The 15623-nt window shown below is 44.4% G+C and overlaps 1 protein-coding gene across 9 annotated transcripts in view; it reads right to left on the bottom strand.

Moving 5' to 3' along the window:
- LOC147301875 (nck-associated protein 5-like) overlaps positions 1-15623 on the bottom strand; it is a 188662-nt gene that overhangs the window by 81443 nt on the left and 91596 nt on the right. For 4 of the 9 annotated variants that reach the window (XM_086282914.1, XM_086282912.1, XM_086282915.1 and 1 more), the window contains one exon: positions 9396-9516. In XM_086282914.1, the coding sequence (XP_086139040.1) occupies positions 9396-9516 (121 nt within the window). Of the gene's footprint in view, positions 1-9395; positions 9517-12712; positions 12906-15623 lie in introns of those variants that run through there. The other 5 variants (XM_086282913.1, XM_086282916.1, XM_086282918.1 and 2 more) reach the window with 3 other exon arrangements.

Raw genomic sequence — 15623 nt, 5'->3', positions numbered from 1 at the left:
TTTATGACACATAAAGTTGTTTTATGTTTTATAGGACACATTTTCCACTTAGCGTTTAAAGAAACGGGCGCCGATTTCAGCCTCCAGCGTCGCAGCAGTTTAGCTGAATTTCACCTCGATGCAAATGAGCACAAAGGCCTTTTATTTGCATCAACATGCATGGCTTTGTTCAGCAAAACAAAACAAAAAAAGCACAGTAGCAGCTTTGGTCCTGATTTTTTTGTTGCCCACACAGGCCTCCAGGCATAAACCACCGACCGCTACGTGTCTGCTGACAGTCTTGCCAACAACCTCAATAACAACACAGGATTTACAGTCTCTACATTGTAGTAAAAGCCCTGCGTTGCTTTTGTTCAATATATAATTTCTGCAATTTTACAAGGCCTGAGGACATTAAATCAAACATTGCTGTATCTTTCTGTGGCCAGAAATCCCCGGCAATACATTTCTCCTCGATTGAAATGTTTATTGTCTGCAGCAACTTCTCTCTTTTTTTTTTTTCCTCCTTTGGTGCTCTAATTGAAAGCATATTCTTTAATAAGCCTTCACTGCAGCCACAAAGACAACACTTCTTTAGAAAAAGCCCTGGGAAGAGATCTCAAAGTCAACACCGAGAGGATGAAAACACGCCTGGCAACTTTCTGTGAGAACATTTATTTTAGTTAATCTGGCCGCTGAGGAGATAATCCCCGCTCTCTCGACAGCCTGTCACTGTTGTATGGATGGGATGAGGCGAGGTGTCCTGCCTTCTTTGTCCTGCAGGGGGCAACATGCTCCTGTTCTATTAAACAATGCAGCGCATAGAAAAAAAAGGAGAAAGAAGCCAATGTCAAATGAAATATGGGGTGTAATCTATAAAATAGCTCCTGCTGGATTTTTATACCACATATATCAGAAACAAGCCCAGATTTGGGCATCAGGGGGTGGGGGGTGAGGGGTGAGGGGGTTTGAGGATTAAATTTGACCTCTGCCACAGAGAGATAAATAAAGAAATATATCCATCTGTATGTGACAGAATTTATCACCATCAACACGCAAAGCCTGAGAAATAAATGAAGAATCTGTTACACCGAGCGGCTTTGGAACATAAGATTTTATTAGCTGCACTCGAGCCCAAAATGAAGCCTCCCGCTTCGGTAATTGGACAACATTAGATGGTAATGGTATTCATCCGAGCTGAATTACTAGAATACTCGGAGCCCCCCTTTCATACCCTCTAAGATTCACTGAGGACTCTAAATTAATTAGAGGCCTCTGCCTCTCCTTGTTGTGCTGTGCTGCGACCTTATCAGGTTAAGTGCATGTGTGTGTGTCCCATCGTGTTGTAGGATGTCCATCTGCAACTGTATATACACTGTACTCGTTCAGGGTTAGGGGGTACAGGTCCAATAATCTCTTCATTACACAGGACATCCCCCCCCTTGCCTCGGTTGGAGCTCTTTGCCTAATCAAAGGGGCCGGGAGCGGCTCGGAGGCTCGCTGGCAAAGCAAACATCGGGGACACAAAGCACTGTGCAGGTTCTCCATTCATTAATAAAACATGCCACCGGGCTGTTTGTGTGCATCAGCAAGGCTGGATTCAAATGAAAGTGTAACACGAGGAGGATCGGGCCTCCTGGCCTGCCTGGCTGGCTCCCAGATACAAGTCGTAAAGATAAAAATTATAATTATGCTCTTGTTTGTTTAGAAACAGAAGAGAAAGCATCAAAGTGCAGGAGTGTGTGTTTTCTGATTACTTGTGACTAAAGTGAGCCCAAACAGTGTTTTATCACCCCACCCCACCCCACACCAAAAGACTCCATCAATTCAATTATCATGGAGGGCCACTATTGGAGTGTACCACTGCTCTCTTAGACAGCCACGGGCACTGTGGCAAATAATACACACACCCCAGGAATATGCAAAATCATACGAGTGGCCCATTTATCATTGCCAAGGGAGCTCCCCCACCCCACCCACGCACACACACCCAGAATGGGACGGTGTGGAGATGCGATTTGGACCTGGCTGTCAGCGCTCGTCACCCGGTGAATGTGCTGAGTCCTGCGGGGGGACCCCATCGCGGCCCCTGCCCGTGGCTGATAAGGCCAATCTGCAGAGACAGCACCTGAGTCCCCCCCAGTTCCCAAACCTCCACGCTGTCACACATCCTCCAAACAGCTGTCAGAAACCCTATATGAGGGTCCCCGAGCGCCCGAGCTCCACGTGGAGCCTCTCCTTTTTAAGCCCGTCAGAGAGCCCCTTTATCTGCTGGCAGCACGCTACGGAGCATGTCCACTCTGAAGGTGCTTTTTCTTTTTTACACACCAATAAATCACTGTCAGATAATCATCATACCTCGATCCACTTACAGCTAACTAATTAAACCCCGTGCTCAAAATTAATTAATATTGCCGACCCGGAGCCCTGCCAGTGTGCCTTATTTGCTTATTTGATTTGGCTAAATGTAATCCAGGTGAGCAGAAAAGCCACACATATGGTTATTTAAACAGTGTTAGTTATTACAGAAGTTTTATTTGGTGATAATATGCAAATGCTACACACTTATCTAGTAATCTTGGAAAAGTCCAGGAAAGTTTTTGTCTTATTCTTTGCGTTTATTTTAAATGTTGGTGCCTTTCAGGGACAAAATCTCGCTATCTTCCAGTATAACACAGTATTTTTCTAATGCAGTAAGTTTGTGACAGTAATTGCTGTTATGCTGCTTTCAGACTTCTTTGATACGGTTTTCTGGTGTCTGTTGCGGTTCAGCCAATCATTAGCTAGTCTGATGACTTAGCCTCAGGGGGCCTGTGTAGCCAGCAGATATCCAGGCCAAGGCTTCTTGTTTTATCTCCCCCCCTGCCTCCGGTCTTTGTTTACAAATACAGATGATTTTTTGTAACAAAGGGGTAGCCAACAGGAGCAAATCTAACTCTCCTTCAAACAAAAGCCTGCTCGTATGTGCCAGAACACTGAGAAAGAATAAATCTTGTTCATTTCCTGCAAAAGTTCGCATAATTATATATCTGATAGCTGTTAATAGACACTGTGTGTTAGCTGGTATTGTGAAGCGATTACCTGGTCTTTAGGGTGTTTGTAAAAATATTAAGAGAGTCAGAGTCATAACTTCAGCTGGATGCAGATGCCTGGGCTGCCACATTGATATTAGTTTCTTGTCCTTATTCCAGGTGACATTGTGATAAAATCAGTGTTTAAAGTCTAAAATGATCTCTATAGTTGAAGGATGTGACTTTAGTCTTTGGCTCGCTGACTTTCAATCCAGCAGGAGTTGCAGCATTTTCTAGAATACTAAGATGTTCTGTTTCAGGAGGGTCCAAAAGAGCGGTGTCATCTGTGAAATCTACTATTTAATCCTAAAGATACCACCCTCTGAGACCCAGTACAGTAGGAACCTTAAATTAAAAGGATATTGCCAACCATACAGCTGACATCAAAAATCATCATGCTGGTAAATCTTGTTTCTCCAACCAACCATCAGCGAATGCAAGTACTGAAGAATACAAAAGAAAAAAAATGGCAAAGGGTGTTTTAGATGCAGAGATTGGTTGGCAGCTACAAGGTTGCTCAGGAAAAATTTATATTCCCCAACTGGTTGGCAAGTGGTTGCTGGAGGTTGCTAACAGGCACTAATAGGTAAAACAAACTCCTTGCGATCGCTTTGGTCACTAGCATATTGATGCTGTTGCTAGCAGTTTGCAAGAGAGATAGCAACTTGTTGTAAACACTCACCAGCTACTCTCTAAGCTGTAGTGACACTTGAGAAAGTGGAACAACCTGTGGTCCATTTATTGAGCGTTTTTAAGTTTTTGGACTTTAGAGTTTTGTTTATTTTTAAGATCTATTTAATTTCTGGTTTGTTTAGTGTTTACATTTACCCTCATATATTCCTCTTTAGTGTAATTAGTGCTATTCCTAGTTCCCTGGTGCTTTGGAGTTTATTCCTCCCTCAGTGTTCATTTCACCTTTGTCAAGTTTCCTTGCTAAGTTCATCCATGTGTCTGCATTTTCCCCATTTGGTTTTCCCACTTCCTGCTTTATTATGAGAGTTAGTTCACTGTGCTTTGCTTTTAGTTTTGATTCATTGTGTCATCTTTGCTGATTAATTCAGCAAAGAATTCAGTATTTATAGTCACCACCTCCTCGCCACAGGGTTTCCAGCATGTTTTCCTGTGTTTTGAACTGTTTTGTACTGCCTGCCATCAGCCAAAATAGACATCTTGCTTTTTTGTTAAACAAGCTTGCCTGTCTTTGGCCTGGCTGTAGCTCAGGAGGTAGAGCAGATCATCTATTAATCCAAAGGTTGGTGGTTTGATCCCTGACTGCTCCAGCCTGTATGCCTTGGGCAAGATACTAAACCCAGTTGCTCTTTGATGCATCCTGTGTAATATAAGAAATGCATTAAAAAGCACTGTATAAAAATTATTTACCATTGATGTTGGGTCCTCACTCTTAACCACCCCTTGTCTGGAGTGCTGCTTTTCTTAGCAACTCTGGGTTCGATATCTTGCCCAAGGATACTTCAACATGTAGGTGAAAAGAGCAAGGGGATGAACTCACCGACCTCTCGACGAGTAGGTGGATTATTTAAGTCAGATATTTCCTGGAATATCTGACACCTCCTCTATCAGTCTACATTAAAGCCTACCCCAAGTCATGCTTTAGCTTAGAATCTTGATACCAGCTATAAAAGTGTGTAAATGTTTGTAAAAGTCCAACACAGACATACTGCAGAGCTATCCAGGGCTGCTTCTTCAGTGACTATGTTGAATTATTGAATGAAATCCTGAAGCTGAAGTAGCAACAAGATAGATTCGGGTGAAACGACCTGTTAAAAAAGGGGCATTCCCTCATCAGAGAACCGCAAATGTTACTTGATGTGGCGTTACAAACTATGTCACACACTCTTGAAGATTGCAGCACACGCAAAATCCATTTTCATGTACAGAAATAGCTGATTCCTATCGTGGCTTGGAGGCTTATTTAACCATGCTGTGCTCTCACTTTATATTCACAAACGCAGCGCCTCCCCCATCGTCCTCCTCCTTTATCTTAACTTCATTTTCTACATGAAATGCTCCGGAGAAATCAGATTTTTAAATGAGCAAGTTGCTCAATTAAGCCGAGGAGTTGAGGCAAATAAAAAAAACAATTCCCTTTTATCACTTGCATGTATGCTTCGCTCAACCGTGAAAGAATCAAACGCCGCAATCAGCCCGAGCGCCCATGGAAACGGCAATGTGTGGGTATGCACGAGGCGAGGCTCGGATATCACAGAGCATCCACAAAACCCAAAGAAAAATAAAGCTAGTTGTTCTCAAAGCCAGATCATTTATTTTCACATGTTGTTTAGACAGCCGTTTCCAGCGGTCATAATCTCACCTAACAGCTTTAAATGCCTTTTTAATGGCGAGCCCAGCCCCCCTCCGCCCCCTCAGCCCACAGAGCAGGCAGCGCCGCCTTTACAAGCCTACACGTAGACTTGTGTTCTCTGCCCCTGACAGGAAACATCGGCATCCTGCCCCTGATGGACTTAGACTGCACTTCGGAGTGGCATCAAAAGAAAAGTGGGAGACAGAGAGCAGCTCTGCCCTGCCCTGCCCTGCCCTGCCCGGCACCTCACCACACCACGCCTCTGGGATCGGGAAGAATTCCAGGGAAAACCTACAGCAGCGACGAGGCCGCGAACAAACGGGAGCAAGCTTGCTGGAAAGAGGCCGAGACTCTCGCAGTATAAACCCCGACCTGTGCTTTGTCAAACACCTAAAGGGAAACCTGCTGTTTTTCTAGCAGGAGTTTCAGCAGAGTGGGCCAAAAGCAGCACGTCCGAGCCTTGATGTGAAGTTTAAGAAGCAGTGAGAGGCGTAAGACAGGCGGATCATTTTCACTAATAACAAAACGCATCTTGTGTGGTCATATATGTGGTGAAATGCAGCGCAGGCCTAATTACTGATTGCCCTGCAAATTATTTAAAAAGGTTTCATGTGATTCTCCCAAACGATCCATAACAAGAGTTGTGCAGCTTCAAGCTGCCAGCAGTATGCGTGCTTCGCGGCGGGACGCCGAATTAAAGCACACACTCCTCAGTAAACTGTGCAGTTAGTGCTGTTTCACATGCACAACCCGAGGCTTACGATTGTGGCGATGTTTCCTAGCGCCCTGCACGATCATAAAGATACCCTTCCCTTTCTTTTTCCTACACAATGCAGTCGTGATGGCGCTGCAAAAACACTGCCGCACACTCTCGCGGCATCTCTGATCGCCTTATGCGATCAGATCGAGGCAGCGATCAGAGGCTGCTAAAGAGAGGCATCAGATACAGAGGCGGGGTAGTGCCACTTCAAAAGTCTGCGCTGTTTTAATCTGACTCTATCGGTTCATCCCCTTGCAGGCGAAGATGTGGGGGATGTTGGGGAAGAAGGCGATGGGTTTTGGGGGTCTATGACTGGACGCAGGCTGGGGGTGGTTTGCAGTTTCCACTTCACTCTGGCAGCACTTTGACAATTATCTCCTTTACACAGCAGCCTCTTTTTTCACTCCTATTGAAGAACCTCGCCTGAGCTCCGAAGCCTCCCAGGAATGCCAGAGAGAGAGTGGAAGGGGAATCCAATGGGGATAATCCCAATTTCAAATGGAGCTTAGTGATATCCCCCTCCTCCCTTTCTTCCTCCATACCCCCCCCTCCCTCACCCTCCTCCTGTCTGGCACAGATAACTCATCCCTCTCTCAACACTGTGCATGCGCAGACAGTAACTCACGTCGCCCTCTAAAGTAATAATTAGCATGTCATCCAGTCGTGTCAGTTGGAGAGCCGGGCCTTCTGGGGAGGCTCGCGGCATGGCGAAAGATATATTTTGGTTGGGCTGCACTGAGGTCAGAGGAAGCTGGGTTACTGTTAGAGGAGGAGGTGTTGACATGCAAACGTGTTGTCACTTTGGTGTGAGCACACGCAGGTAAAAGAAAGGAAAAAGTGGGGGGCAACTGCAACCAACCTCTGCTGGTGTGGTCCACATGAACTCTCCTACTTGTGCCCCAGAAAGCTGAATCTGTTCATCTGAATGATGTGTTTTCAGTGGGGATGTCCAACGCAACATCCAAATGGACTCCCTTTGACTTTCTCACTGGTATTCCTGGGAGGCTTCAGAGCTTTCCCACTGAAAACACAACATCCAGATGAACAGATTCCGCTTTCTGGGACTTCTTCGCCTTGATGACAGAGCGTGCATCAACACATCTCCTGCTTATGGCTGGCATTTGGTTTGGTGGACCAGAATGTGGGTCTCCAAGAAAACTGTGTTCATGGCACAAAATGAATCAACCACAGGACAATGTGACCATCGGATTAGAAGTTTGTAGGAACTCAGAATGTAACTCAAACAACTGGTTGTTTTCTGGGTACATTCCTATATAAAAGCAAGGTTATCGAGCACCAATGTCATTTTGCAGTTAAATCACCCTCTTGCAGCAGCTACGTGGCTGTTTGTGGAAGAATTTCTGTTTCATATCTGTGGCTCGGGTCTGAACGTAAGCAGATTTATCATTTTTGATAATTTATCACACTCGGTCACTGTATTATCACAAACAGATTGCATCTCATTGTCAATTTGACCCCATTCAACTGCAAACTGAGAGCAGACTGACTTTTTTATCGCCTTCAAATCACTTTGAAGATCTCATCTGACTATGAGTGGTGATCTTACACAGTCTCACTCATTTTGGCCACACTGAGATCTCCAGTTACTGTTTTGTTCCCTACTGTAACTGTAGCGTAGGATATCAGTGACCAAACAACTAAACAAGAGGCTTCAACACAGTAACCCACAAACTTCAAAGTGGCTACTTCAGCCTGTTACAGACATTCTGTGGTTGAAACAAAGATCTTTTGGGTTTGTACAAAATTTGATTTTAAAGGGAAATACCACCAATCACCAAGTGTCCATGGCCCTTTTATTCTTCAACAAACACTAACTTGATTTTGGGCTGTTTAGTCTGTCAGATCTGGCCCAAATGTATCTTAAAAAGGACGGCTGTTTTGGACCACGTCGCCCAAATATCATCACAAAAATATGATCACGCAAACTTGCAGGAAAAACTTCTTTCCCAGCAACTTTGAAAAGTCTCAGTTTCATTTGTTTTCTTTAATATTTCAATCCCAAAACTGACAACCCAAACACATACACAGTGAATGAATTTTTTGAATAGCTTAATATTGAGGTCTAACACCAAATCACTTTCATCTACATATACATTTTCATTTCACAACACACTGGACACAACTTAAACAACTAGCCTATAAGGAACAGTGATGGTCAGGTTCATATTCCATTCATCAACAGTATGTCAACCCATCAATGCTGAACCTTTTTCAAAATCAATAATGAACCTTCTTGTTTCACACACTGGGCCATGCTTGGGGGCGACAGTTTGGAGTCAACCAGAGGTCAGAAAGTAAGCGCTGGCTGACTCCGGCGTGATTTCCTCTGACATCTGCTGACATCAACAAGTCCTAGAGGTAAAGCCGGTCTTTGTCTGTGCTCTTTTAGTGTCTATATTTACGAGCCGAAGCACAAACTTAGCTACACATCTGGTACAGCCAATAAATTCAGTATCTACTGTGCTAAAATGCCCTTGAGCAATATGCCAAACCCCTGCCCATCTCCAAGGAGGGAGCTCTGCTCAGTATCTGACCCTGTGCTCTGACCTCTACAACTCTGAAGAGGTATGAAGAAAAAATAGAGCATTCCTCCTTTGGGGATCAATAATCACACGCAGCGGTGAGGAGATCTCGGAGCGTGTCGGCCCTTGTGTGCTGTAGCTTTAGGCCTGCTGCCACACAGAATCAGAGGCGTCACTGGGGTGCAGTGAAACAGCTGGGCCTGTGGTTAAAGCGTCTGCTCAGAGGCTGCAATCAGCTGAGCCCCGCTTCATCACCCGGTTCTTCTCGCTTCCTGACCTCGCTTACAAACACACACTCTATAAATGCATTCAGACACACTTGTGGAAACGCAGACACAAACATATACGCTGCTTTGAGCGCATATGTATGCTAATGACCACCTCCAGAACTCATAAAAGAACGGCACATCAGCACTTTCTACCAGAGACACAATGCAGTGTGCAGCATTCTACGGTCACAGAGCCTGGCAGTGCATTCAAGTACCTGTAGTTTGTGCAGAAAAGGTCAAATTTATGCAACGCACTGCTTTTTCCACAAACAGGCAACTGTCACATAACACAGTATTTTTGTACTTGCTTCTATTATTGCCTACACATGCATTTCTACAGGATTACTGCCTTCAAGAGCTTCTGATGAGGTGTCGAGACACTCAGCCAACACAACAGTTTTGGCAGAGCCTGACGGTTTCTGTGTGGGTATGTACGTGGAGTGAACATACTGTGGCTTTTCTGGCTTCGTGAAGATGATAGGGCCAAGCACTTCCACTGTACTTTACCATTGTTCCTTCGCTCTTGCTCCGTGCGACTTCCCTCTGCAGGCGAGCCACAGCCAGCTTTTCCCTAAACCAAAGAAACAGGAGATGGAGGGGAGAGAGAGAGAGGGGGGAAGGAAAATAAGAATGAGTCAGTGTGTGGTCAATCAGCAGCTCAGTGTGCCAGGTCTGAGTGCTAACAAAGTGGCAAATCAAGAAGTACCCAAAAACATATTCATTCTCTACTAGTCCACTGATCATGTAAGTGCTATGCATGTGGGACTCTAGTATGTCTTAGAAAATGCAAACCATTCTTGTCCCAGAGTTTTTGATAATGCAATTTTATGAGAGGCCACCTGCATGTCTCCATTATCCACAAGGTAGCTCTTTGGCCTTGGTGCCAGCACTACATTCGTGGTTTCCAGACAGCTGGAAAGAGTCCTCAAAAGATCACAACAGAAGATAGGGAAGAGGAGGATGTTGGGTTTCCAACCAGGATCCCATTCGTTCCGTTTTCTTTGGACCTTGAACATTAATTAAATTTTTCCCTCTCTTTTTATCCTCACTTCTTTCACTGGTTAGGTTTAGGTGCTAAATACCTTAATGCATGCTCAACGCATACCTCAATAATCATCCAGGTAAGTAAATCACATGAAGTTGATTTTGAAAGTCTTTAGACTGAAAAGGTTACTTGGATGAGTGACAAAACATTTGTCCAAATGAAACGCATAAATTAAATGCATAAATTAGCATTTAGCTTCTAGCTTTTAATACAACAGTCGCTTTAAAAAAGGCAGTGAAAGAAAACAGTGGCACAGCTTACATTATTTTGACTATGTGGAACGGACTTGCAATCTCATTGCCTTTGAAATTCTTGCATTTGTTAATATTGCAAGGAGACGCATCACAGCAATCAATTTGAGTCAGACCAAAGTAGTTTGAGGCTGGTTGCCTCACACCAGACGACCTGTGAAATCACCTTGAGATCAAAGCTGGTCACCCAGACGTTGAGGCTATTACAGGCTCAACCTCTGATCAGCTGGTTGTTGCAACTGGCTGCAACCAAACAAAAATCCAATGCAGTCACCAGGCAACCACTAATAATTTTCCAAGCATACCAAAGGTGTACCTCAAGGATCAATCCCGGGACCACTTGGATTTTTTTTACACGTCAAAACTTTTAGTGAAAATGTGACCAAGTTGGATTTTATTAGCGCTTTTCAAGGCACCCAAAGCGCTTTACAATACCACTATTCATTCACACACTGGTGGAGGCAGCTACAGTTGTAGCCACAGCTGCCCTGGGGCAGACTAACAGAAGCGAGGCTGCCATATCGGCCCCTCTGGCCAACACCAGTAGGGTAAAGTGTCTTGCCCAAGGACACAACGACTAGGACAGAGAGCCCAGGGATCGAACCGGCGACCTTCCGGTTACAGATGCGCTTCCCAAACCCCTGAGCCACGGTCGCGGTACATTCTGCTACAGTTAGCTATTAATACACTAAGGGACACCCAGCATGGGTACTTGTCTTTTGCCCTGTCTCCCTCTCCTCATCCCCAACCAGTCAAGGCAGATGGCTAAGTCTTGTTTTGCCTGAGGTTTCTTCCTGTTAAAAAGGAGTTTTTCCTCCCCAGTCTCTCCAGGTTGTTGTTTATAGGGGGATTCATAGTTGGGGTTTTCTCTGTATTATTGTGGAGTCTTTACCTTACAATGTAAAGCGCCTTGAGTCGACTTTTGTTGGATGAGAGATGAAACATCTTCAACATAAAGACGTCCAGCTGCCAGACAATCAATCCTGATATTCCTCCAATAGGATATCATACCTCACAAACCTGAAACCACTTAGTTATCCTTTTATTTAGAGCGATTCTTGTTTTGTTTCCATCTTTCATCTTACTTTTATCTTACAAAAACATCAACCACTGTCTTCACACCTAAGACTCACTCCCTCTATTCGTGCCTAAAGGCTGTGATGAAAATGGAAAGAGAAGCCTCCCCTCAGCTGCAAAATCAAATTTATCATCATCAGAGGACACTCAAGCTCTCTACTGGGCAAATCAAATTCCTCGACTTAGCTAATCATTTCTTGTTTACTAAGTGGTTGGTATCAGATATCCAAGATCAATATCAGCTCACTATACAAGAAACCAACACTTCTGCCCTCCATCTATCTCCAACTTCGGCAGAACCCACACACACCTGCAAGCAAACCAGCAGACACACACATGGAAGAGGCGAGGTCGTCGGCTAACTACGCAAAACAGAGTTCGCGGTTCTATCCAGACAAAAATAGCTCAGAGGAAACAAAAAAAAAGAAAAGAAAAAAAAGCTGGGCATCCTCGTGCCAGACCCTACAGCCTTACAGGCAGACACACACACACTCATAACAAACTCTTCCACACAAATACGCACAGAGCTGAACAAAGAAATTGACTGTGCACATCCAATCCATTTCCCACGTGAGGGCATTCCAGACTTTAATGGGATAAATCTTGGCACACTAGCACGGATAATAAAAAACCCTGTTTTAAAGCCCCTCCTGAGGCATCCACAACAACTGAAGCGGTGCTCCAGGACAAGCCAGACTGTGAATGTGTTTGCTGAAGGCTTGTCAGTATACAAGTGTTTCTATCCGTATTTCTGGGAAAACAACAAATGTGTAAGGGGATCAAAAAGCCTCCTTTGGCAGCGTAGCCTCTGAGTGAATCTGTTCAAGTCATTATTGTTGTAAATATAGTACTCTACATGCATTACTAGAGGCGCATGATGTGTTATCACCCACTTATTAATGTTTCTGCAGACCGGCTTGAAAGCCAGGTCTGCTAGGAGGTAAATATCAGAATCAATCAGAATCAGAATCAGAATACTTTATTGATCCCTGGGGGATATTATTTTTTGTTACAGTGCTGATATGATAGTTGCTTTAAAAAATGCTTGAAAATAATTAACTTACTTAAAAAAGACAGTAACGAGTCAAAAAAACCAAACCTAATAAATGAATTGCATCATCTTACAAAACCTTAGGTGTGCAGCTCAGGAGGAAAGTTCCTGTCAAAGTCTTGTTCCCGACTGTTTTGTCTTCACAGCACACCTAATGTGGGGCTGTGGGACCCAATAAAGAAGCTGATACACCAGACAGCCCGAGTAATCCCAATCACCTGCACATTTTTCACATTTCTTCAACAATAGCAGACATCCAAACCCCCCAAAAATAGCTCATGAGTAACAACTCCTCACCGCCTCGCAGTCTTTGACAAGACGCCGTTGTTTCTGAGCGGCTTACCTGTCGGAGGGAAAAACCCCCGGTGATTAAGAGACAGCTGACAGAGATGGATGAATCAACCGTCTGAACTGAACAGGCAAAATACAAGGTGGGCTACGTTTCTGCTCCTGGATGGCATTCCCACTGCAGTGATTCCTCTAATGGGAAAACACTGATTAAGACAAAGGCGAGCTAAACGAGCCGGTTGTGAAACACGCACTGTGGCGGTGACGAATTCAGGAGGAAGTCAAGCAGAGTGCCGATGCTGTGAAGCAAGCAGGGGTGTGTGCGCGTGTGCGTTTGGGTGTGTATTCTGGACTTTTACTGCATTGGTTACTGCATTCATAAATTCCGTGTGAACGCATGCCCCACACCTGACTAAAACACTCGTGTTTACATTACACAATGTGTCTCTTCCCATTACAGCACACTGTACACCATTACACCACTTTCATTTAAAAAAAAAAAAAACTCTCTGGAAGTTCTCACTGCAGATATTGTTTTGTTAAACGGGACCGGCCTGGCATTCCTCCAGTCTGTGTTATGGCTGAGCGTCACAGCGCTGTAAAGGGTTAAGTTTCAGGCCACTTATGTACAGGCATGTTCCAGGAGCAACGGAGCATGAGCCAACTGCGCCCGGCGGCAAAAATCGCCGCCAAATATAGAACAATTTGACATTCTGTGTTAAACGTAATTATAGTAATTGGCACGAGCGGTAGTCAAAACAGTATTCCAGTGAAAAACGCTCACTGGCGACGTCTTGCATCCAGTTGGCGCTGGTGTGGAATTATATGATATCTGAACTGCATTCAAGCGCACATGAATGCAATCTGTAATGTACTCTGTGTGTGTTTATGCCTGTGTTTAGGCTGACATATTCCACTCTAAATTTGTCATGTGCATTTCAACCACAATGGATGCGAGATCCATCACGTCGTAAACTTTTACCAGCTGTGTAAACTGGCCCCGAAATAGTCAGACAGAGTCCAACCTGACGGCTGTTAGAGTCAGGGAGTTTATCTCAAGCCCATCTCTCGCAGAAGGCTCTAGTTTGGTATGCAAAGAGCCATGTTAACACATTAATTACGATGTTTTCATTTTTCCCTCCACATGTTCTCATGAATGTCGTCCAAACGGGTCAAAACGCAGGCACGCGGTCCCTAAACGCCTCATTTTAAAGGGTAATTCCATTTTATAACAAGCCGGGTCTTATTTTCCCAGTTATGGACGTTGTTTCGAGTGGTTATGATAACATTAACAAAGTTTTACAGGGGCTAGAAACCTGAGCAGGCAAACAATCAGCCAACAGTTTGGACAGCGATGCAGCCAAATTATCAAAACCATACTGAAAGCATGTAATCCGTCACAGTGGGAAGACACGAATAGAACAGACAAGCCAGAGCTTTCCACATAAATCAGGATAATCTGGGTTTTGTTTATAACCTGTCAGATTGTTTGTGTTTATTGCCCATAGACTGTATATAAAAGATGTATGTGGCCACAGTGACATCACCCTTTTGTTTGTGGACTTTTGGATTCTAGATCTACACCATTACAGCTGTCACCATCTTGAATTTTTGGACCTAGAAGAAAGCATGACAAGCTCACTAATGGTTAGCTTAATGCGAGCAGCCCTAATAACACATTAATGCTGCTCGCAGGTACCCCCAATATAGCTGCAGAAGATTAGCACGCTGTAATCCGGTTTATTTTAATATGGGACCCTTAGAGTGAGCCTCAAGTGGCCACTTGACGAACTGCAGTTTTACACACTTCCATGTTTGCTTAGATTTTCAGCCCTGGATATTTTGCTTCCTGCCGTCCTTTAAATGAGCTAAAAACATTTTCATTGAGGCAGAAAAGTGAATGATTCTCTTTGGACTCGAAGCCCCAACTTTATATATTTCACACTTGATGCGTTTGTCTTCTACATCCTGATCTTGTGATGAAAGCATAAGCTGACAGCTGACCGTGTGCACACGTTCTACCTCCGCTGAAACCCGTGTGGGGTGTGGGCCTCCAGTTTCTCCTGCTGATTGCAATCACCTGATAGTGGTGATGACTTACTAAACAAGGGAATCCCACCAAGCACCAGTGGAGATACCCAAACCACCTGATTTGGGTATCTGATAGCCCCAGTTGCAAGTGCACTTCTCTTCAGTACACAAAATGCAACGAGAGTAAGGTGGTCATGTAGTCTGATCATGTCAAAAAGCAGTACTTTAAAGTGGATTTAATACAGTTACAATGCTTGTATTAAACATGGTCAAGTGTTCAAATATTGAGCGTAGTTTGTGAGTCACAGGCGCAGGCTTCAAACAAACTCAGTTTCAGACAGGTTTTTTTTTTCTACTCTTGGCTTCAAACGAGCAGTTAGCCCTAGCACAGTCATCACAGAAGCCCCACCCACCTGCTGTTTAATCTCTGTTTGTAAAGCGGGACCAGTCAGGATGAAGTTTTCATAAAGGAAGGAGCTGGTTTCAGACAGTGGCTTTGTGTAAGATAAATAAAGCTTATTTTGAACTATAAATCATATAATGCAGCTCTAGTAGAGTCCACTTAAAGCTTAAACAGTGATTTAACATCTAGTTTGTGATGAAAATCTTGGCTTACATGCCACGTTTGTGCACCTGCTTTGTTACATTCTTAACTCGCACTACCTGCCATCCACCCACACACCTCACAGATCACGTCTTTCCTTTTCACATGCATTTCCTTCAGCGTCAAACGCCGCCCCGTCTCTGAGATAAGACAGACAGCGCGGCGCAGAGCGAACATAACACCCGCCCCGCCGCATTCACAGCAGATCAACCCTGTTTCCTCTGCTCAGTCTCCTGAGCTCAGACGCTGTGTAAACCCTCCGTGTGCACCCGCTCTTTCTCTAGCGTCGCAGCGGCGGTGGCGTGCATGCATGCAAAGACACGACCTGTCA

This window comes from Aulonocara sp. 'chitande type north' Nkhata Bay, linkage group LG23, assembly GCF_057382095.1.
Source record: "Aulonocara sp. 'chitande type north' Nkhata Bay isolate Kocher_YH1m ecotype deep benthic linkage group LG23, A_spYH_male_GT1.1, whole genome shotgun sequence".
Lineage (NCBI taxonomy): Eukaryota > Metazoa > Chordata > Actinopteri > Cichliformes > Cichlidae > Aulonocara > Aulonocara sp. 'chitande type north' Nkhata Bay.
This window is presented reverse-complemented; position numbering and strand designations above follow the sequence as displayed.